Here is a 24741-nt window from a genome sequence, read left to right on the forward strand (position 1 = left end):
TGGACCCGACGCCCGCAAGAGCGGAGCGGGAGCGGAGCCGAGCGTCCTTTGTGCCGGGCGACCGCCCCAGAATGCGTCCGAGCTAGGAGCCAGGTGGGGGTCTGTCGTGGGGAGGCAGCAGCTTTGGGGGAGAAGTCCTCGGGGCTAGACATAGAGCCCGGGATTGGGGGAGCTGGGATCAAAGAGATACCAGAATGGGGAGGGGACTGCCAGGGGAGGAGCCCCAGGACGAGGAGGGAACGTAAACTGGGAGGGGGCCTTGGGAATGTCAGGGGCACTTGGATTCGGGGATAAGGTTTGGGGAATGCAGATATCAGCCCACGGTGGGGAAGGGGCTGGCTGGAGGTAGGTCTCAGAATCGAGGAGGAGGCACTGGGAACCTGGGCCAGGGGAGGGGCACCCTGAGTTTAGAGAGAAAAGGGGGACACCTAGGTGCCGTGTGGGGACACCAAGACAGGGTACCCCAATGTCTGAGCTGAGACACCCCAGGATTTTAAGTGAGGATTCTCAATTTGCAGATGAACAGAGGATGCCAGGCTGGACTACAGCTAAAGGGGTCCCCACATCAGCTTGAGCCCAATGGAAGGGGGTTTGGGCTAAGAGTGAATGGCCACAGGCGCCTTATGGTCTCCCTGTCCCTTTGGCCCTGGCTCTATCACCACATTCTGACTTAGGAAGGAGACTCTGGGGGTTCTATCCCAAGGTGGTCCTTGTTGTTCTCTCAGACCTGGAGTTGGGGTGCTGTCCTTTCTCCCAGGGAGCACACTGAGTCTCCCAGGTGAATGCTGGGTTGGAGTAATGCAGTTATGCATCCCCAGGACCTGTGAGGGGCACCAGTCCAAAGAGGGGGCTGCCACAAGCACCTCCACATCTGATTATGTTCTCACAGTGAGACACAGACCTGTGCCTCACCCCTTCAGTTCCATCTGTCTGTATGGGTGCATGTGAAAGTCCTGGCTTGGTTTGGAGGCACAGGCTCTGGGAAGTGGGGGACTGGAACCTCCAGCCTGGCCATGAGTGACCCCCATCCCTGCATACAGGGCTTTGTTCCTCTCAACAGCATTAAAGGGAGACAGCCAGGCCCAGGAAAGGGTTGGTGCTGGGCCCCAGCAGGGGACTTGGGGGAAGGGCAGGGAGGGAGGGGTAGCAGACCATGGGACCCCAGAACCCAGTAGCCTCGCTGGCTTCTGGGCATTCCCAAATGGAAGATGCCTCCACCCAAGGAAGTGGAGGCTTTGTGTCTACTCTGTGCTGGGAGAGGGTGTGTGCCCATAGCGGTGTCTGGGTCCTCTGTGAATCTGTGACCAAGGTTGTGTCTTTGTTAGGAAACTTGTGCCAGGGGCTGTGTCACCAGGTGTCAAAATGATGTGTGCCCATCAGTTACCAAGGCCACATTTATCCAGCCCGGTCTGTGCCAGGGGCTGGTATCGCCATGTGTGAGTGTGTGTGAGTAGCTGTCTGACAGTATGGCCTCATCAAAGGGTTTATGTGGGGAGCCTGAGACTGTGGGTGTGTGTCTTTGTGCAGAAGACGTGCTGCCTGCCTTGTAAGTGCCCATATTGTCTCTTTGTTAATGCCACTGTGAATCTCTGCGTGTGTGTGTATATCTCCCAGGCTCTGAGTCTGGGGTGTGTGGCCGTGTGTGTGTCTGTCCCATGTGTACAGCAAGGGTCTTCTCCATGTGATTGGCAGAGTGGACCCTGGGTGTGAGATGGGGTCTGTGTATAGAGTGCTAACAGGGAGATGTTGGCAGGGGTTTCAGGTCTCCAAGCGGGCAGCCTGGGATGATTTACTGAGACGGCTTCCTTTCTGCTCCGAGGAGTTCCACACTTGCGCCCAGGCACACATATGCCTTGACTCCCAGGCAAGAGATACACACATGTGCTCATAGCCCCTGCTAAGAGGCACTCATACCCACACATCCAGAGACCACAGAGGGTCCCCCTACACTCCACCCAGTACACAGATCTGCTTCAGACCTGTGCACACATCCACACACCACAGGGCACAACCTCACAGACATCCTTGCCTTAACACAAAACCCTGATACACACCCAGGCACAAACACACAAAAATGCCTGCTGGCAAACTCATTCTCATTCAGGGTCCATTGAGATAGGAGGTGGGCATGAGGGAGGGGGACACACACACACACACATTACACACACACACACACACCCTCTCTTGTCTATCTGCCCCTCCCCCATACCACTCTCCGCAGGCCCCTACTTGCATATGCATGAGGCTCATGCTTTATTCATGAGGGGACTAGCCCCAGACAGCTGTGTAAATGCTCACCTCTGGCAGCCCTAGGGAGGAGGTATTTTGAGAGAAGGGATGTGGGTGTGTGAGGGTGCAAGTGGAGGGGACTGAGTGTGTGGGGGAGAGCACGTGTGGGTGGAGGGGGTGCACCTGAAACTGTGTCACCATGTTGGACTTCCTCTGTATATTTGCGTGTGTACATGAGGCTTTGTGCACATAAAGCTGTTTTTAAACTTAACATTTCTAGGACTTAACACATTTTGGATTATTTCCTCCTCACAATAACCCCATGAGGTACATGCTTGGTGATCCTCATTTCACAGGTGGGGAAACTGAGGCAAAAAATGATGAAGCAGCCTGTCTAGGGTCATGTAACGTGTAGGGAGTAGAGGCAGGGCTTGAAGCCCACTCATCTGGATGTAGTCTGAGCTCTTAACCATATAGCGTGTGGGGGTGTGTGTGGAAATTCTGGGAACTTGCCCCCTCCTAAGGCCCTACTGATACAGCTCAGAGTCCTGCCCCACCCTCTGATACCCAGCCAGACAGTCCCAGTGCCTGGCCTCTACCCTGCTGTGCAGCCCTAAGAAAACCGTTAGCCCTCTCTGAGCCCTGAGGAGCTGTGTTTAGGCAAGGAGACCAAGTGGGTACTGCTGCTGCCTTGCTGCCCGAGTTCAGCACCACGGACAGGTCACAGGCTGGCCTCCCAGTAGGGGCCTCAGGGAGCTGGGTACCCACATTCGGGAGGAGGCCAGTTGGCCCCACAACACTCCTCCCTTTCTAGACTCCACCCACACTCCCCTCTCAAGGCTACTCTTTTATGGCGAGGAGGGTGCAAGGGCTGGATTTGCAGGTGACATTCTAACTTTCCATCTGCTCTCACCTCCTGAGCCCTGGTGAGGTGGGTCCCCTCCCCAAGGTTTTTAGAATGTGAGGTTAGAGAGAGCACTGCTGTGTCCCAGTGCCTGGAATGGGCCTTGCTTACAGTTGGCGCTCAATATTGTCCACTTTATGCCTATGGCCACAACCCTTGTAGAAGGCTGGACCCACAGCTAGAGTTTCTCTGTGGACCTAGGAGACATCTTTCCCAGGCAGTGTGAAGTTGGGGGGAGAGTGGGATGGGTGGAGCTGACGCCCCTTCCTCCAGTTAGGACTTGGCAGTGCCTCAAAAATCCCAGAAACCAAGAATAGAATCTTGTCGCCAACCAAATCCTGGAATTGAAGCTGAGAATCGTGTCATTCAGCAAACCCAAATTGAAGGTTGGCTTGGAGGCTAGCCTGCTGCCAGAACTGGGGACCCTGGGCAGACTGGGACTGGTTGCTACCCTCTAGGACCCACACCCCAGTCTGAAGGGGAAGGCCAACTTGAAAAGCAAGATTTTGATCTTGCCTCTATTAAGGTCAATAATAATAACAGATGAAATTTATTCCTTTGTGCCAGGCAGTTCTAAGCATTTTATATGTATTGACTGTATTAACTCATCTGTTCCTTTCAACTACCTGATGTTATCCCCAACTGACCTACGAAGAAACTGAGACACAGGAAAGCTAAGCTACCTGCCCAAGGTCACACAGCAAAGAACAGATTGAGATAACCCCAGGTTTTGATTCACTCCAGCACCCATACTTCTGACCACGAGACATCACTGCTGGGATTCTGAAGTCATTCTGAGTTTAAATCCTGGCTCCACCCTTGCTTGTTGCCTGTGTAACCTTGAGTGACACACTGGTCTCTCTGAGCTCCCGTTTCCAGATTTGTAGAGGGAGGACTTGTTTTTTCCATGCTAACTGTGTTGGAGGGTTGTGCTCACTCCCCTCTTTCTCTCCATCTTGATCCAGGTCCAGGATGGAGGCCACATCTGTCTGGGCCTCAGGCCTCCTGGTGCTCCAGATGCTGCTTTTGGTGGCTGGGGAACAGGGTGAGTTGGCTTGGTGGGGTGGGAGAGGTTGGGGTCTGGGGGCTGGACAAGATGGGGCAGCTTTTTAACTCAAGAGCCTTCTGCTGGTTCCCTGGCTTGGTGTGGAGGATAAAATGAGAATAGATGAAAAAGGTCTTTGAACAGTCAAAAGCGAATGAGACACCTGAGAGGTTATTTTTAGCCATTGCCAGAGGAGGCTGGAGGTTCCTGCCTCTCATCATTTTGCTATGATGAGAGAGGAGGAGGGATTGAGGGAGGCAGGGAGGGGTGAGGGAGAGAGAAGGAAGAATGAGAATAATGCAGATTGATTAGTGATGCCTGCCATGGATAAGGCTATAGAAATAAAGGTGTGTGTACCTCTCCCTGGCATCTCCTCAGTGGTGGTCAAATGCCCAGGCTTTAGAAATGCCTCTTGATTTGCTCTGTGGTCACAGGTAAGTACAGTGATCTCTCTGAGCCTCAGTTTTCTCAACCCCTCAAAAAGAGAATGACACATGGCTATTTCTGCAGATGGTTATAAACATCAGACAAGCTGCTTGCTATCTATAAAGTGCCTATTATGTAGAAGGTATTTCACAAACACCACTTCCCTTCCAATGGCTCTCACTTAACTTCTGGGGAAACCACAGCTCAGAGGACAGTGACTTTCTCATGGTCATATAGTGAGTCAGTGACAGAGTCACTGGCCTCTGGGATCTGACTCTGAGTAGAGGCAGAACTAAGAAGGGATTTGGCCCCATTCCTCCTCTTCTGCTCAAATTGGAGTGCAGATCACAGATCTGTGCACTGCATCATGATGTTGTACAGGCAACCTACCCTTTCTGGCCTCAGTCTCCTTACCTATAAAGTGAGGGAAATAGTCTCTGCTAGCTGTTGCCTCTGAGTCAGGCCTCTCTCCACCTTCCCCATCCCAGATACACAGGACACCACTGCTGCTTCCACCACTGCCATGGAGAAGGAGCTCCACATGCAGAAGGTGGGGTCTGGGTCAGTGCGGGCTGCGCTGGCAGAGCTGGTGGCCCTGCCCTGTCTCTTCACTCTGCAGCCACAGCCCGGTGCAGCCCGAGAAGCCCCTCGGATCAAGTGGACCAAGGTGCGGACTGCGTCAGGCCAGTGGCAGGACTTGCCCATCCTGGTGGCCAAGGACAACATGGTTCGAGTGGCCAAGAGCTGGCAAGGACGCGTGTCCCTGCCCACCTACCCCCGGCACCGAGCCAATGCCACGCTACTACTGGGGCCACTGAGGGCCAGTGACTCCGGGCTCTACCGCTGCCAGGTGGTGAGGGGCATCGAGGATGAGCAGGACCTGGTGTCCTTGGAGGTGACAGGTCAGTTGGGGGCAGGGCATAGGCCAAAGCTGGGAGGGAGAGGGGCTGAGCCTGCAGCCCACCCACCCACACTGAATGTCACCCTAGAAATCACTCCTTCAACAGTGATTCCCTTTCAAGTCTTCTGATGAAGTCACAAAGAAAGTTACTACCCCTTCTTTAACACCTCTCTCTTTTAGCTAAGAGCAAGCAGCCTCTGGCTCAGTCTCTTGTGGACCACAGGATTCCACAGGATTTCGTAACCTTGTTTTAAGTCCATTTCATGGTTACCTACTTTTACAGAAGGGAAAGAATATTTGCTTTCTGTTTAAAATTTGTTTTTTAAAAAGTTAGGTTCTTTTAAAAACTTAATTGAAAAAATATATTAAGTAAATAATAGTCCTCAAATACCTGTTTAACCAATTCCTGTATTAAATTCTTGCTGTTGAAATATACAGTGTAGTTTCTGTTTTCCTAACTGATCAAGGCGAACAAGGCAAAAAAAATTTAAATTGTTATTTTAATAATTAGATTAATAAAAATTCATTTATTTTATTAAATATTTATTTTATTTAATTATTAACTAGAACAGGGCATGGCACATAGTATATGGCCAACAGATATTTGAGGAATGACCCAGTGAATGGATTGTTGTGTGGAAAACATCCTGTGAACTCCTGCTGGGAAGTAAATGTCCCTTAACCTCTGTTGGCCATGGGCAAGTCCCTGCAGCCCTGTCTCGGGGCACAGTCTTCCCCTACCCAATAGTATTTCACTGCATATTTTATAGTCAATCAGTCATCCCCTTTCCAAGGCCTCACTTCTCAAAACCAATAAACTTCAAAGAAAACTGGTAAGTGGTGAAGGAAGGGATTTCTACCTCTGGGTTTGTTCAATTCATTAATTCAGCAAAACAGTAATTGAGTACCTACCTAGTCCTGGGGACATAGTCATGACTGAGACATAGCTGCTGCTTTCCCAGAGCTCTTAATTTGATAAAATGGAGCAAAATGTTTCATTACCTTGTCTTACTCAGCCATTTCTTTCAATCCTAAATCAGAATTTGAGTCACAGTAAGCCTTTTATTAATGCTTCATGTCCTTATATGTCACTTCCTCCAGGAAGCCTTCTGTGACTCCATTCTTAGGCTAGGCAAGAACCACATTTGATCTCCCATTGCTGCTAGTGTTTCCCCTATCAATACGCATGTACTCAATTCCTAAAAGGCAGAGTCTCTTTCTCACTCTTCTCCATGCCTTTCACCTCCAGGGCCTAACCCTGGGCACAGAAGAGTGCTACCTTTAGAGTCAGAACTTCCTCGATATGAATTCTGGCTTCACCTCAAACTGGCTGTATGGCCTGACCATGTCCCTCAACCTCTCTGAGTTTTAGTTTCCTTCTCTGGAAATGGGGATAATCATAAGTTGTAGAATTTCAATGAGGTAAGACTTATAAATGCTTTTTATGTAGTAAATATTTGACAAATTCTAGCCCTTTGTGGCCACTGTTATTAGTTTCCTCATCTGTAAAATGGGGGCATATCAGCCTCACTCCCAACCACTACCCTAGCACCGGGCCTGGTGCTGAATGTATGGAGGTGGTACAGGGCAGTGTAGGACATCAGGTCTATTACGATCAGACTGAAGGGTGGAAAGCATTCTGCCGAAGGTCTGTTATTGAAGATTCTAGCATAAGCCAGCCCCCTATCCTGGATGTTTCTCTACAGGTGTTGTGTTCCACTACCGGGCAGCCCAGGATCGATACGCGCTGACCTTCGTTGAGGCCCAGGAGGCCTGCCGTCTCAGCTCTGCCACCATTGCAGCCCCACGGCACCTACAGGCTGCCTTTGAGGATGGCTTTGACAATTGTGATGCTGGGTGGCTCTCTGACCGCACTGTTCGGTGAGGGGGTACACAGGGTAGAGAGATGGAGAACTAGCCCCTGGGAAAAGATGGTTCGCGGGGCAGGGAAGGGGGGGCCCAGGAGCACACATCCTTGTCTTGTCAGGTATCCTATCACCCAGTCCCGCCCTGGTTGCTATGGTGACCGTAGCAGCCTTCCAGGGGTGAGGAGCTATGGGAGGCGCGACCCACGGGAACTCTACGATGTGTATTGCTTTGCCCGTGAACTGGGGGGTAAGTCTGGGGTGGCAGGAATACCCCCTTCCCTGAGCACTTGTTACTTTCCCCAACCCCCATTCTTCCTAAGTTTCATCTTTCTCTAAAACTGCAGCCAAAACCTGAGCCTAGCCCCTTCCCTGATGTTTCCTCCTCTCCTTGAGCCCCTCTCCTTCCATGAGCCCCTTCCCTTTCTCTGTGCCTCCTCCCTCTCTGAGGCCCTGTCCCCTTCTCTGAGTCTCTTCCCCACCCTTGGTTCCCTTTCCTCCTTCTGATTCCCCCTCCTCCTCTCCCACTCACCGAGCCTCACCTTCTCTCTGAAGCCCGGGTTACTTCATTTTTAAAAAGAAGCTAAAGCCACCTCTTCGGTCCTGTCGCGGCTATTGGGAGTGGGGCCAGCTTCCGGGACTCCGGGGCAGGGTCCCCCAGGCCACCCTGACCTCGCTCGTGCCTTCCCGCACCTTCCCGCAGGCGAGGTCTTCTACGTGGGCCCGGCCCGTCGCCTGACCCTGGCCGGTGCGCGTGCCCAGTGCCGCCGCCAGGGCGCCGCGCTGGCCTCGGTGGGGCAGCTGCACCTAGCCTGGCACGAGGGCCTGGACCAGTGCGACCCGGGATGGCTGGCCGACGGCAGCGTGCGCTATCCGATCCAGACGCCGCGCCGGCGCTGCGGCGGCCCCGCTCCCGGCGTGCGTACCGTCTACCGCTTCGCCAACCGCACCGGATTCCCTGCGCCCGCAGCGCGCTTCGACGCCTACTGTTTCCGAGGTGCGTGGGAGGCCACGCCCGGGGGAGTGCGTCCCTGGTGGCCACGCCCAAGGGCTCGCACCTCAGTAAAGACCACAGCCCCGGGAGCTTTGCTTTCCAGTGGAGGCGGACCCCTGGCAGGGGAGGGACGCATGGAAATCGCTCCGCAGTAAGCCACGGCCCGTGGAGTAGGCCCCGTCTCTGAGCAGGCTTTTTCCTGGAGCCCCGCCCTGGGTAAAGGACCGGGCCCCAAGCTCTGGCGAGAAGTCCTGTTTAGGGGGTGAGCCGTAAGTCCTGAGGTCCCTGAAAGACTCGTCCCTTGATGGAGTGTATCCTACCAGGAACGGTGCCCATAAGACCTGAGTAGGAAGTGATATCTCTAAGCTAAGTCCCCTGAGCCTGGCCACATCCCCAGGGACGGGACCAGGAATGACCCTCGCCTTTGTGGTAGGGCCACAGGCTCAGAAGCTGCAAAACTCAACTCTGAGGAATTAAGTCTTCTATGTAAGGGGAAAAAAAAATCTCTTAGTAAGAAAGCCACGCCCAGTTGCTGCTTTCTCTCTCGAGGAGGAACCATAGCCCGCGTCTCATTGCCCCCAGGAGAGTTGACCACTGTCTGAGCTTCACCCACAAGCCAAGCTGTCTTTTACTGTAACTCTGACATTAACAGTAGGCCCAAGCCTAAACAATGGGGGTGATAACTTTGCCTCCCCTGGGGGATCCCAGAAACCACCCAGAGAGACAGAGGGGCACAAAGAGACAGAGATACACAGCATGCTGGAATGTGGGTAGAGTTCAGGCAGAACTTTCCAGCCAGCCCCTGAGCCTAACACAACCTCTTCTGCTTTCTCCCACAGCTCATCACCCTACACCACAACTTGGAGACCCAGAGACCCCCTCGTCTGGGGATGAGGGGGAGATTCTGTCAGCAGAAGGGCCCCCAGCCAGAGAACTGGAGCCTAGCCTACAGGAGGAGGAGGTGGTTACCCCTGACTCCCAAGAGCCTCTGGTGTCCAGTGGGGAAGAAGAGCCTCTGATCTTGGCAGAGAAGCAGGAATCTCGAGAGACCCCCAGCCCTACCCTTGGCCTTGGGGGCCCCACACTAGCCTCAAGGCCTGCCCTAGAGGCTGAGGAAGTGTGGTCCAGCACAGTGGCCCCCCACCCCAGCAGTGTGGAGACAGGCACTTCAGAGGCAACCCCAGCTGAACCCATGCCCAAGAGGAAGGGGCGCTTTAAAGGGTTGAATGGGCGCCACTTTCAACAGCAGGAATCCCAGCAAGGGCTGGAGGGGCAGCTCGAGGCCAGTGCCCAGCCCCCCACCCCAGAGGCTGCTGGAAATCACGTGGAGCCTCCCCTGGCCACCGGAGCCACAGACACCTCAGGGAGTGGCCAGAGCCAAAACCCTTGGGCCATACTGACCAATGAGGTGGATGTGCCTGGAGCTGGTGAGTGGGGTCCAAGGGGGAGGTGGAACTTGAGTGGGGGTCTGAAAAGGCCAAGGGGAGGGGCCTCAGAAGCCCTCTCTTGGGACTAAACCAAGGAGACACTCAACAGAAGGAGCTGCTGAGAGATAATTATAATTACTGTTGTTGATATTGTTGCAGGTTCCCCTGGTGGCAGGAGCCCCCCAGAGCCCTGGCTGTGGCCCCCAACCGTGGTCCCACCCAGCATCCCAGGCCCCAGCAGGGCTGTTGGCCTGGGGCTAGAGGAAGCCAAGAGCCCCAGTGTGAGGCTAGCCGCTCCCAACCTGCCCTGGTCCTCCTCGGAGGCCAAAGCCCAGGCTCCCAGCCCCTCAAAGGGTCCCAGCACTGCCCCCTGGGAAGCATCCCCCACGGTCACTTCCCTAGACTTCCCCGTCATGGCGATGCTTCGTGCCCCCAAACTGTGGCTGCTACCGCACCCTACACCCTTCCCCACCCAGGCCAGTGGGGTCAAGGGGCATAGTGAGGCCATGGCTACTGCCCCATCCTCCACAGTCTCAGAGACTCAGGCCAGTCCCCAGAACCCCATCATTCCAGAGGTATATTCCTTGCCCCCCTCCTTGGACCTGACAAGACAAGGTGGAGAGGCCATGTTCCTGACATTTGGTGGCCACAGAGCAGGAAGTCCCACTGCCTCCTCACAGGTAGCCACAGACATACGAGCTGGAGCCAGTCCTAACTCCCCAGGGCAGACTTTGGAGAAATTGGAGGGGCCAGCCCCACTGGGCTCAGCAGAGCTGAACACCCCAGATCCAGCCCACAGGCTTCTCTGGATAGAAATGTAACAATACATTTCACCCCCATGGAGATGGCCACTGAGCCCATGGGAGTAAGAGGAATCTCAGAGTCTGAGTCTGGGGTCTTTAGCACAGCAGAGAGCCCTAATTCTAGCTCGCAGGCCACCGTGGACGAGGCACAGGGCACATGGCCATCACTGCACAGCAAAGGGCTGGGCCCCCGCCTCCCCTCTGCACCCTCAAGGGGCTCTGGAGTCTCCTTGATGCCTGGGGTTACTCCAAGTTTGGAATCTTGGGCTGCTACAGATAGAGGAGCCACAGTGGGTCCCACAGATTCCATGGCCACACTGGACCCCAGGGATGCTGGTGGGATTTGGGAACCTAGATCCCGCATTGTTGCAATAGCTGAAAACCCCACCTTGAGCCCTCTAGTGTCTGTGGATACAAGTGTGGTGATGTCCCTCATGTCCCTAGGCCAGGGGGACAAGGTTGGGGTCCTGGCCACATCTACAATGGCCTCCTCCAGCTCCCAAGCCCACCCAGAGCCAGAGGGTCAGATGGTGACCCAGGGAACACTGGGAGCCTTGGCCCCTCCATACGAGGGCAGCCCCCCGTGGGAGTCTGCTCTTCCTCCTTGGACACCTGTGGCAGCCAGCACAGATGAGCCTGTGTCAGTGTCCTCGGGGGAGCCTACAGTGCGGTGGGACTCCCCCAGCACCCTGCTGCCTGCCCCCCAGGTCCTGGACGAGTTTGAGGTGGAGGTCCTGGCGGGGAGTGCCGGTGTGGAAGAGGCAGCGAGTGGAGAGGAGCCGGCCCTGCCAGGGACCCCTGCGAATGGCAGTGCAGAGCAGAGTGAGTTCAAAGCTCGTGGCCTCATCCCACCCACTATGGTCAGGACTTGGAGACCAGGGGCCAGATCAGGGAGGAAGGGTTTCTTCCTGGGGGCCTGGGAAGGTTTCTATCAGGAGACGATGTTGGCAGTGGGAACTCGTCAGGCAGGTTGAATTGCGGAAAGGGTATTCTTGGCAGAGGCACCAGCCTGGGCAAAGGCAGGAGGTCAAATTGATGTATTTTGAGGCACAGTGAAAGATAGGAGAATGATGAGGTGTTGGGTGGAGTTTGATTTTGGTTTAATTGACAACTCATGTTCATGGCCACACTGAACCCAGACAGTGCTGTGCAATGCTGGGGGCTGGCCTTCAGCAATGCCCAGATCTGGGAAAGACAGGGTTGGACACAGACACCATCCAGGTGGGGCCAGATGGAGGAGACATAGCACGAAGGGCTTCCTGGAGAGTGGGAATTGCAGCTGAAATTCAGTGGTGCAGACCATGTGGAACCTCAAGCAACAGGGAAAGTGGGCACTGGGAAGGGATGGGAGTGGGAACCATCACCCCCATGTTACAGACAGCAAACTGAGACTCAGGAAGGAACGTCATGACCAGCTAGTCAGTGGCCAGATTTCAGTGGGAACCCAAGTCTGCATAAGCCTTAGCTGCCCTGTACCCAGTAGAGTCTAGAAAAAGCTACTGCCCTGTTCTCCTGGGGCCAGGTCTGCCCATAGGTTACCTGCAAATCCCAGCCCTTTATTTAGGTCCTGCATATTGAGCTGTTTGGTTTTTTTTTTTGTTTGTTTGGTCAAGTAAGCTTAAAAAGAAAAAAAGCAGCAGCTAATTAATAGGCACTTTTTCTGAGTCGCAAAACACTCTCATTAACACAATTGGTTTTACACTTGCTCCCTTTTTTGAAGGCAAAGTGTTGTAGATGGAAATAGCGAATGCGGGGTTTCATCGCCCACCCTGTCACCTCTGGGCTGGATTTTCTTTTCTTAGATGCTCAGGAGGCAGGCAGATCCCAGACATGGGTGCACGCATTGATAAAGGTGATGCTTATCCGTGACCGCTTGTGTTCTTGCCTTGTTCAAGTACCTTACTGGAATTATGTTGGTTAATCCTTGTAACATCCTTGTAGAACAAGTTCTAGGATGATTCTCACTTCAGGATGGAGAGACTGAGGCACAGGGAGGTCAAGTGACTTGTGCTGAGTCATGCAGCTGGGACTGTCAAGGATAAGTTTTGAATCCAGGCTGACTGACAACATAATCTGTTTCAACCACTAGGCTGTACAACATCTATTTCATGGTGTAAAAAAAGTACCTGAGGTCTTGGGAGGGGGTGAGCTCACCCTGGAGGGAGCAGAGAAGAGACTGTCTGTGGGGGATGGGCAGCGGGAAGGCAGCTCAATGCCCAAGGAACTAGAGAAGGGGGGTCAGAGAGGTGGGAGGGAGACTATACCAAGGAGTTAGACAGAAAGTACATTTGCCGGAGCCCCCAGAACCATGGCTGGGCTTTTCTTTGACTTTACTGGAGTCTTGGCTCCTGACTGAAGCCAGGCAGCCGGGTTGGAGGTAGGCAGCACTAGGAGGGAGACCGGAGACCTACCCACCCACCACCACTCACAGCAGAAATGCTAATGAAGCCAAAAATAAATGCAGCACCAGTGAGAGACTGAGTCACCACCGCCAGTCTGTGGGCAGGTGTCAGCAGCTTGGGGCACCTGGCAAGGCTCACGCATTCCTGTGCCCTGCAGCCCCACTTACGTGCACACACACGTGCTGGGGCTGCACCATGGACAGAAACAGTCACAACAGCACAGCTGCAGGCCTCTTTGGCCACCCGTGGGGGCACATGCCACTGTCCCAGGGACAGGCCTCAGCCGCTGCAGAAAGCCACTGGCTACCTTCATTCAGTTAGCAAGTAATTATTGAGTGCCTACTGTGGTCCAGGCCCCATGGTGAGACCAAGTCCCTTGTTCTCTGGAAGCTGACATTCTAGAGCAGCACTCTAGAACCATTGTGGAGCTACCCTGTCTAATGCTGAAGCAACCAGCCACCCGTGGCTACTGAGCCTTTGAAAAGTGGCTAGTGAGACTCAGGAACTGCATTTGTACTTTTATTCCCTTTTAATTAATATAAACATAAATAGCCATAAGTGACTGCCATGTGGAAGGAACATCACACCACAGACACAACAATGAAGTCTACGGCCATGCCACCCGATCCCGTCTGATCTTGGAAGCTAAGAAGGGTGGTGCCTGGTTAGTACTTGGATGGGAGACCACCTAGGAAGACCAGATGCTGTAGGTGTAAAAAATAAAAAATAAGGGATTGTAAATTGACAAGGTCCTTGCAATCTGTGAGGTCAACCAAGGGTTGCCTCGCCTAAAAACAAAACAAAACAAAAAACAATGATCCTAATATATAACTAAATGATACTGAGGGTTAGAAGAGACAAGTGAAGCAAGGGGTGGGGTTGGTGCCAGTGGGTGGTTTCCAGTTCTGAAAGGGGGTCAGAAAGGCCTCTTTACCTAGCCAGATGAAATTCGAGCAAGACTGAAGGAGGTGAAGGAGGAGTCATGCAGAGATCTGGAGGAAGAGTGTACCAGGCAGAGGAAACAGCCCATGCAAAGGCTCTAGGCTGGGTGGTCTCCAGCCTAGAGCCTGGGAGAGACAGATCAAGAGACCCTGCCTGGCCTATATTAAGAACAGCAAAGCCAGTGTGGTTGGAACAAAGTGAGCCAGGGAGCATACAGGAGGTGGGGCAGGGAGATGTTGGGAAGATTGCACAGGGCCCTTTGGGCTGTGGTGAGGACTTTGGCTTTTCCTCTGAGGACAATGGGGAGCCATGGAGGGATCTAGGCAGAGGAGGGGCATGACATGACTCCGGTTTACACAGGCTCCGTCTGGCAGCTATGGGGAGAACAGCTTGTGGAGGGTAAGGACCAAGGCCAGGAGACCAAGGAGTTGATGACCACCACAGTTTCTTGTGAGGCCCCAGGCCAAGCCAAACAGAAACAAATTCTAGGTTCTAAGGGCTCAAGAGAGGGCCTTAAACTGGGCTTTTGGAGCCCTGTAGGCCAGTCTTGGCTCTTGTATCATCCCACTGTGTGGCTTTGAGCCAGGCCCTTCCCTTCTCTGGGCCTCAGGTCTATTGTCTGGGAGTGGAAGGGTTGGACGCTGCCCTAACAAGGGAAGGGGGTTGGCTGGAATAGGATGGGGTCTCTCGATCTGTCTCTCCCAGGCTCTAGGCTGGACCACCCACCAAGTCATGTAGGCCCCCAAGATGGGGGAGGAGAGACCTTCCTGCCTCTAGGAAAACCGAGGTGATGGGAGAAATGATTGAGGAGGGGGACAGAGACTCACATTCCTAAATGCTCCCTGGGTACCTAATCCATACTTGAGCAATGCTAAGACCCCTCAAGAGGCCACGGGCTGATATACAGAGCCGGACATGGCATTATGGTCAGGACTGGGAGAAAGAAATGAACCACTTTTATTTCCATTTTATAGATGCAGCAACTGAAATTCAGGAAAGTAATTTGCCCAGGATCCTCTAGTGAGTGCCAGAGCCAGGGATTGAACTAACCTTTCTGAGTTGAAAGCCTATGGTTATAAGTGCTATAATCTACCATCTCTCCACAATATAACCACTGAAATTACATCAAAGAGGTTGAGACACCAGATGAAGGAGGTGATGATTTCCACTCTTCCTCGTGCTGCTAATACCCCACCTAGAATCTTATGTCCATTTCTGTGCTCCAAATTGTGAGAAATACAATGACCAGCAGGGTATGTTCAGAAGAGTGGGACAAGTCAAGGAGAGCACTTAAACCTGTGTTCTAGAAGACTTCCTAAGAGAAGCTTTGGGAAGCCTATTTCAGTTCAATCTGAGGAAGGACTGCCACAGGCAGGGCAGCCTGCAGATGCTTTGGCGCAGTTCCTGGAAGGAGTAAGCTCTTTGTCACAGGGGCACATGAGAAGAAGTTGGTGACCACCTATTGGGAAGTTATAGAGGGGACTCCACAGAAAAGGGTTGGGCCAGAGGGCCTTTGGGAGCCTGAGGAAGGCAGACCTGGTGGCCTGACTGCTTGCCGCACTGCTTGTTCATCCTGCAGGCCCCTCAGATCCCTGTGAGAACAACCCTTGCCTGCACGGGGGCACCTGTCGAGCCAATGGTACCATGTATGGCTGTAGCTGTGACCAAGGCTTCACTGGGGAAAACTGTGAGATTGGTGAGTGCCCTGGACTTGGAATCTGAACCTGGACTTGTCTGACTCCAGAGCCCTGGGGTTTACCCCAGTGGCCATCCCCATGAGAACTCAGGGTTCACAAAATGCCAGCTTCAGATGCTCCATTCCTCACTCCACTCTTCGGATCCACTAAATCAGCCCATTGTCAGCCAGTTGAGCTCTCGGTCCTGGAGGATGGGCTCTGGTGTATTGCCTCCCATTACTACCAGGCAAGAGAAGGGGAGAGGAAGACAAAGGGATGATAAGGCTTAGACTTCTTCCAGCCAACGGCCCCAGGAAATCCTATTCTCTCCTGGGTGGGCAGGGGTATAAGCACCGCCACCAGAACCATTGGGTGCTAGCCCCAAAGCCCAACACAAGAAATATGACAGATTATGAAATTATAACAATAAATAGAAATAACTTCTGAGCCCTGTGCATCATCTCATTGACTTCACAACCACACTGTTAATTACAGAATTATAACAATAAATATGAATGATATAATTTCTTGTGCTCTTCCATTGACTCTCCACTTGTGCTCTTCCATTGACTCTCCTTTAGAAAGTGCCATTATTATCACCACTTTCCAAAAAAAGAAACTAAGTCTCAGAGTGGAAGTGACTTGCCTGGCATCATACTTGCCTCAGGCACTGTCTGCACAGGGTTGGTAGAAGAGGAAGTTCCACGGATATCTATCTCTACAAAGAGCTTTGTTACTCTGCACAAGTCCTTGCAAATGCTCTGGAACCCAGTTTTCCTAGGTTCCACATTCCAAAAAGACCCTCCAGCTTCGACATTCTGTGGGTCTTTTGGTGAGAGCATAATCTCCTTGTTCTGGAGTCAGGTGGAATGTTCTGCACACCCTAGCCCTCAGGCAGCCTAGTGACCTCTGGTCTCCTTAATGCTAATTTATGTTAGTCATGTGAGGCTCGTCCCCCCGTGACCTCCAGAGTCATCAGGCTATCTGTGCAGACCACTGCTGCTGCTGCACTCAGGTAGAGGATAGATGGTAGGATTATGACCCCATCTTCTGCCTGTTTCTTGTGGGGATTGGGAGCCAAGGGGAGGCTGGCCTCTGACTAAGCCCCTCCCTCTCCCCTTCCCCTCCAGACATCGACGACTGTGTCTCCAGCCCCTGTGAGAATGGAGGTACCTGCATCGACGAGGTCAATGCTTTCATCTGCCTTTGCCTCCCTAGCTATGGGGGCAGCCTCTGCGAGAAAGGTGAGCCCAGACTCCGAAAATAGGAGTGGGGTTGGGTGCTGGGCCACAGGCTCCCACACATGCTGCAGGTCTCTGTCTCTGGTTTCGTGACTGTGAGTCCAACAGAAGGCAAACATTTTTTGAGATAAAATTCACATAACATAGAATTAACCTTTTTAGAGTGTACCATTCAAAGGCATTTAGTACATTCACAATACTGTGCAGCTACCACCTTTAGCAAGTTTCAAGGCATTTCCATCACCCCAGAAGGAGACCCTGTTCCCATTACTAGTCACTCTTCATTCTCTATTTACCTAGCCCCTGGTAACCACTAATCTGCTTTCTGTCTCTATGGATTTGCCTGTTCTGGACATTTCGTGTAAATGGAATCACACATTATGTGTCTTTTTCTGTCTGGCTGCTTTCACTCAGCATCATATTTTTGAGGTTCATCCATGCTATAGCATGTGTCAATGCTTCATTCCTTTTTATGGCTGAATAATATTTTATTGTATGGATGGACCACATTTTGTTTATCGATTCGTTACTTGATGGATATTTGGGTTGTTTTCCCCTTGTGGCTAATGTGAATAGTGCCATTATGAACATTCATTTACAAGTTTGTTTGTTTTTAACACCTGTTTCCTATTATTTCCCCTCTCTCATTCTTTTTGGTTTATACCTAGGAGTGGCTGGGCTATATGTTAATTCTCTGTTTAACTTTTTGAGGAACCACCAGACTGTTTTCCACACCATTTTACATTCCCACAAGCAGTGCACAAGAGTTCCAATTTCTCCATATCCTCACCAACACTTGTTATTTTCCTTTTTTAAAATTATAGCCATCTTAGTTGGTATGAGGTGGTATCTCATTATGGTTTTGATTTGCATTTCCTTATGACTAATGATGTTGACAATCTTTTCATGTGCTTCCTGGCCATTTATATATCTTTTGGGGAGAAATATCTATACGAGCCCTTTACCAGGAGAGAAATTTTAGGCCTTTTCAACCCATTTCCTGAGTTCCCAGGTCCACACCAAGGGTGTGGCCCCACAGTTCAGAGGAGACATCAGAAGTGGGACAAGAGTGGACGGTTGTAATGATCTTCCATTTGAATCTTTTCCTGCAACAAAGAAAAGAAGTAAATATGGAAGGGGGAGGAGGACAGACCCAGGGAGAGGGGTGACCTACCCCCACAGTGACCTTGGATGGGCCCTCTCTCTGGTGGGCTGGCCAAAGCCAGCCTTCCTCAAACTCCTTTCCCACCTCCCAGACACAGAGGGCTGTGACCACAGCTGGCACAAGTTCCAGGGCCACTGCTACCGGTACTTTGCCCATCGGCGGGCATGGGAGGATGCCGAGAGGGACTGCCGTCGCCGAGCCGGTCACCTGACCAGCATTCACTCACCTGAGGAACACAGCTTCATTAACAGTAGGGACTCTGGGGTGGGCAGAGGTGGCCCTGCAGTCCTTTTGCCAAGGTAGTCCCCTGGGATCCTGAAGATGCTACCTTTCTGAAGCTGTGTTCATTAGTGCAAGCCTTGGCCGCCTAATAATCCCTGTGTCTGTTTATTCATTTGTTAATTCATACATTCACTTCATTCATTCATTCGTCATATATTTGCTGAGAGCTTGGTCTGTGCCAGGCACTGGAACACAGCAGTGAGTGAGATTGAGATGCACATTGTCCTGTCCTCAGGGAATGACATTCTTGTGGGAGATATAGGGAAAGAAGTAAATATGTAATTAAATAATTCTATACTATAATTTGGCTGGTCCTAAATATACTGATGACAAATAAAATGGCCAGGGGGTAGAGAGCAATGAGGAAGCATCTATGATGTGTAGGATGAAATGAGGAAGAGCTGTACAGAGACCTAGGAAAAGAGTGTTGTATTAAGTGTGGCATTTATTAATTCATTATCCCTTCTGCTGGCTGTTCATCTATTCATTCATTCATGCCCCTCCCCCCACATCCTGTCTCCTATTAATTCTTCATTTGTTCATTCCCTGGTTCACTCCTTTCTTTTGCCTGGCTATAGTCAGAAACTCTCCTTTTCCACTCCCTCTGTCCTCAGTGACTGATTGGCTCATTGGGTCTCACCATCACCCTGTCCAGAGTCACCCAAAGGCTCTCCTGTCCCTTACGCTCTCATTTCTGCAAAGATCTGACATGTTGCTGTTTATTCCTTCCTCTGGCCATTTGTTTAAGCCAGAAATCTTGGCAAGGCTAGCACCTAATTCCAGCCCTTTCTGTGCCCCACCCCCACTCCCCAGGTAAGAGGGCAGCCAGAGTCTCCTCCTGCTGGGGAATGAGGAGACCTAGCCTCCAGCCCTTGCCCAGGCTGAGGGTAGGGCTGGAGTCCCTCCCATGACCCCCTGCATCTGGCTTCTACCGGAGACTGGGGAGGGTCTCTGGGTACTCCCCTCACTTCAACCTCCATCTCCTTTCCCCTCCAGCCCACCTCTAGGCTGGGGAAGGGGCTGGGTCCTCCCCTCCTGGGTCCTCCCACGCCCACCATCCAGCCTCCAACTGGTCCCCTAGGCTGGGGGAGGGGCTCGCACTCTGCCTTCACAACCCCCCACCCTGCAGGCTTTGGGCGTGAAAACACATGGATTGGCCTGAACGACAGGATTGTGGAGAGGGATTTCCAGTGGACGGACAACACGGGACTGGTGAGTTGCAGGAGCTTGGGTCTCTGCTGCCAGGCTGCTGATTAGGATCCCATCTAGTATCCTAATATGAGTGAGCCACATGGCCCGGTCCTCTGGCCTCACTTTACCCTCTTATGCAAATCAGCCCTCAGAGGTCTGAAGTGGGCAAAGGAGCTTCATCACTGCCCCAAATCACCCTACTTCCCAGCCCTGTAGAGGACCCATCCACCTAGTGGCCGAGGCTACAAACCCAGGGCTGAGGCCTAAGGACCCCTTTGCTCACACTGCCTGGTCCTCCAACTGTGGGCTCTGAGATAGTCCCATTTCCCTACATCTCCCTGCCTGCCCAGTCTCCATTATTACATACTGGGACCCCTGCAGCAACCCCCGTACTCACACACACAAACACACACACTTGCTACCTACATTCCTGCCCTTCCACCTGGCAGCCATGGGGACTTTTTAAAAGTAAGGTGAAATTCACATAATATAAAATTAATCAACATCCAAAACTAATATAAAATAATATTGAATGTCAATTGTAATTGAAAAATAAATAATTAAAACAGATAAATAAAAATAATAAAATTAATCACTTTAAAGTGTATAATTCAGTGGCATTTAATTCATTCACAAAATTGTGCAACCACTACCTCTCTCTAGTTCCAGAATATTTTCATTATCCCAGAGGGAAACCTTATACAGGGTACATTTAAAAACTATATATCGGATCAAGATTCTCCCTGCTTCAAGCCCTATCACACTCCCCATAGTTCTCAAGATAAAAGACTCACCTCCTCCTGCTGTGCAAAAACAGTCTGATGGTTCCTCAAAAAGTTAAACATAGAATTAGCACATGACCCAGCAATTCCACTCCTAGGTATGTTCCCAAAAGAAGTGAAAGCAGGGACTCAGATACTGGTGCACACATGTTCACAGCAGCACTAGTCATAGTTGCCAAAAGGAACAACCCTAATGTCCATCAATAGATGAAAGGATACACAAAATGTACTCCTGCCATACAAGGAATACAATGAAAAAAGAATGAGGCACAGATACATCCCACAATGTGGATGAAACTTGAAAACATGATGTTCAGTGAAACATGCCAGACATAAAAGGAACCACTGTATGATTCCATTTATATGAAATGTCCATAACGGGCAAATCCATACAGACAGAAAGTAGATTAGTGGTTGCCAGGGGCTGGGACAGGGGAAATTGGAGTGGAAATTGTCAATGGGGACAGAGTTTTGGCTCAGTGTGATGAAAAAGTTCTGGGAACAGACAGTGGTGATGGTTGCACAACATTGTGGATCTAATTAATGCCAATGAACTAGACACTTAAAAATGGTTAAAATGGTAAATTTTATGTTATATGCATTTTACTATAGTTGAAAAAACATCCACTTCCTCTCCTCTACCACAAGATCTGGCCCCCGACCATATCCCAATTCCACCAAGCACCTCCAACCACACTGGCCTCTATTCCGTTCCTCAAACAGGACAAATTCAGTCCTCCCTCTGGGCTTTTGCACTAGCTGATCCCTCTGTTTGGAACTCTGTTTCCTGCCTGCATCATTCCTATCCTTGAGTCTTCAACTCTCCTGTCGCCTCTTCAGAGAAGCCCTCCTGAACTTCCAGGCTGAGATTACATTTTGCTCAACTATTTAACAATTGGAAGTAGACTGTCAGGGAGCAAGACAGGAGGTGGGGGCACCAGGGAGGAGGGCACTGCAGCCTCCCAGCCAGTGGAGGGGTGACTCGGACTGCAGTGGCGGTCACCCTCAGGGCAGGCAGAACAGTGCCCATTATAGAGGTGGAAACACTGAGTCCCTAAGAGTTTGAGTGGTCTGGCCAGGGGAGCCCCACATGGACAGTGCCAGAGACTGGGCCAGAATGCCAGTCCCCTGAGCATCCCCTGCTCCCTGTTCCTGCAGCAATATGAGAACTGGCGAGAGAACCAGCCAGACAATTTCTTCGCTGGCGGGGAGGATTGTGTGGTGATGGTGGCACATGAGAGTGGGCGCTGGAATGACGTTCCCTGCAACTACAACCTCCCCTATGTCTGTAAGAAGGGCACAGGTATGCTGCCACCCTCCCCACTTTCCCTCCTGTGGCTCACATTCATGGGTTTATTGTTTGATTTAAGTTTGTAAGTGGAAGAGTCAACCCCACCTAATTTTTATTCTCAGGCACTGTGGGAGAGTGCCTGTTTTTTTCCACCCTTGCCAATTCTGTGAATGCTCAAACGTTTTGTTCTTTTTAATCTAAGTGGTGAAAAAATAGTGTCTCAGTGTTATCGTACTTTGTACATCTTCAGGGATGAGAACGACCAATTGTTCATATGTTGATAAGCTGTTCATATGTTGATAAGCTATTCATATGTATTCATTTTTGTATGACCTGTCAGTTCATCTCTTTTGCCTAATTTTCTGTCAGCTTGTTGGTCTTATTGATTTGTAAGAGCTCTTTACATATTAAAGAAACATTTACACGCATTCTCTTGTCCACCTTTCTCTTATACTTTTGTTCATTCTTGCTTCTGTTTCTTTGCCAATTCGCATGTCCTCTTTTCCTTTAATTTGCTCAGATTATTCTTGCTTCCTATTTCCTTCATTCCCATCATGCATAAAAATTAGAGGTGGGATGTGTTCAGGAAATTCCTGCTCCTAAGGGGCTCCTGGTCTGGGGGGAAGAGATAGACATGTCTAGCTATATGAGGTTGCAGCTGGGCAAAGGGCGGGACCTAGATGGGTGTGTCGTTTCCAATCAGAGAAGAAACCAGCTCAGCCCCTGTTGCGGCCACTTTCCTAACTGAAGCTTCCTCCGCTCCCAGTACTGTGTGGTCCCCCTCCAGCAGTGGAGAATGCTTTGCCTGTTGGTGCCCGCAAAGCCAAGTATAACGTCCATGCTACTGTACGCTACCAGTGTGACGAAGGATTTTCCCAGCACCATGTGGCCACCATCCGGTGCCAGAGCAATGGCAAGTGGGACCGGCCCCAAATCGTCTGCACCAAACGTAAGTGACTGCTCCTAGACACCCCAACACAAATTTCCAGCTATTTGTAGTCTCCAATTAAAATATCTTATGACTACACACATTGATCTGGCTGAACATTTGCCTGATAATACAGCCTTGCAGGTAAGTGAGAACTTATCAGCCTACCTGGTGTTTCCTCCATTTCCGCTCCCACCCAAAGAGGCCCACTGTGTCAAGCCACCTGCCTCTCAACACCTTTTGCCACTTCCCTGTCCTCCTTCACTTCCTTGTAGCCAGACGGTCCCATCGAATGCGGCGACATCATCACCACCAACACCACCACCAACGCCGCCACCACAAATCACGCAAGGAGCGCAGAAAACACAAGAAACACCCAGCAGAGGACTGGGAAAAGGAAGAAGGGAATTTCTGCTGAAGAACCAGGCAAAAGAAAGCACAACCCCTTTCCCACGTCTCCTCTGGAGCCTTCGCTTGGGGAGACAGAGCCCAGAGAGAACCAAGAGGGTCTAGATACCCCTGAGCCCCAAACTCCCCCCTACATAATCCTTTGTAAAAAGCTCCTCTCTCCTCTTTCTTACATACACAGGTCCTCTTGGCAGGTATAGCCATGTGTCTGAAAATCCAGTTTTAGTCAGGCTGGACTCTGGGAGCATCTCCCAGTGGAGGGAAGCACAATCCGCAAAGATCACTCTTTGCTACACTGGTTTAGTCTTTTGTTAGCAAGACTGATTGTCAGTTATTGAGATAAAGGTTTGATGAAGGCGCAAGAGTGTATGTTTGCATTCGCACTAAGGAATTGCTTTTCACACCAGAGATTCAGGCTTCATAAACTGTCAGATGTCCTAAATGCAGCCCGAAGCCTTTACTGAAGGTCATTGGCTTTGGGAGTAGAAAACTACATGGAAGCACATTGCCTGAACTTGACGACTGCTCTTCCTTTATCTTGGACTTCAGCCCAAGTTTGCTCTTTGGTCTTGGTGGATAAACAGTGTTAAACTCTATGTACTGAATTTTAGGAATGTTTTTAGAACAACCTCCTTCCATGCCCTCAGAGTTAGGGGTCAGAATAGTCAGAGCAATATATGGACCTTAGAGGGAAGGTGTATTGCTTACCCTCCCAGGTCTAGTCCCAGTGCTGAGATCTGATGGTTCTGCATGTGTGGTGAAACACACACACACACACACACACACACACACACACACACACACAGATGAGAGGGATATTTTAGGGCTCCACAAGCCCAGATTTCTTCCCCCTCCATCTCTCAGGGAGATAAAGAGCCTCATTCCTGGACCAAGGAGGTGCCAAGCTTTCTAGCTCAATGCCCAAACCCACCCCTCAAACAGACATTGATAGTGCCCTGCCCTGGGTCCCACCCCTACTCCCCGCACTCCTATCCCTGTCTCCATCCACTGCCTGGGAGATTAGAAATGCTTAACAATTGAGGTAGTGACATCTACCTGCAATCATCATGTAAAGAGATGGACAGTGTTGAAAGTGAAACACACAGATATTTTTCTCTCATAGTTTTTTTTTTTTTTAATTTTAAGTGGGAAAGAACACGCCTGGCCTTCCTCCCTCAAATCTGCAATCTCTAAAAAGACTTTCTAAGCTGAAGGCCAAGATCCAGCTCCCTGGTCTCTGGGAGGAAAGATCCACAGCTTTTTCCTCTATGTTTTGTCTTCTCTCAGCCCCTCCAGTCTGGGTAAAATCTGTGGATTAGTGTTAAAAACCACAGTGGAGAATGGAATTCTGCAAGAAAGGAAAAAAGCAAAGATATGGTCCATCTAAGGGTTCAAGAGAAAAAGAAATGTGTTGAATGACCATATATTTCTCCTAAGAATAATTATAGTTGACAACTTTGGAGTAACACGCTAAGAACTTACACACTAACCCTGTGAATCTTCTCCACAGACCAGTGACTTAGGAACCATTATGTTCCCGCTTTACACATGATAAAACTGAGGCTCAGACAAGAGAAAGGCACTGGCTTGAAGTCACAGCCAATACAGAAGTAAGGTTTTGGTCCTGCCTCCATCTGACTCTACACACTGCTCTCTACTTTGGGGAAGGGATTGAAACATAATCGCACTGCCTCTCACACACACAGGTAGATTTAGGAAAAGTTCGAGAAGTGCAAACTGGACCCTCATCCTTGACCATGGTCTTCAGTCTTCTCTGCTATTGACATTATCCTCTGTTTCATGTTATGGTTATCAATGAGAAAGCCTAGGGATATAGGT

General features: G+C 50.9%; 1 protein-coding gene across 1 annotated transcript; it reads left to right on the forward strand.

Annotated features, from left to right (window-relative positions):
• Positions 1-23679, forward strand: NCAN (neurocan). Its single transcript, XM_039867987.1, is given in 16 exon segments — positions 1-93; positions 4099-4178; positions 5093-5506; positions 7212-7386; positions 7493-7620; positions 8074-8367; positions 9204-9791; positions 9951-10419; positions 10491-11416; positions 15518-15634; positions 16745-16858; positions 18112-18270; positions 19432-19514; positions 21434-21578; positions 22333-22515; positions 22770-23679. Coding segments are annotated over 15 exon segments (4011 nt in total). The 5' UTR covers positions 1-93; positions 4099-4105; the 3' UTR covers positions 22913-23679.
• Positions 23680-24741: the final 1062 nt, after the last annotated feature.

This window comes from Pteropus medius, unplaced genomic scaffold, assembly GCF_902729225.1.
Source record: "Pteropus medius unplaced genomic scaffold, Ma_sr-lr_union100, whole genome shotgun sequence".
Taxonomy (NCBI): domain Eukaryota; kingdom Metazoa; phylum Chordata; class Mammalia; order Chiroptera; family Pteropodidae; genus Pteropus; species Pteropus medius.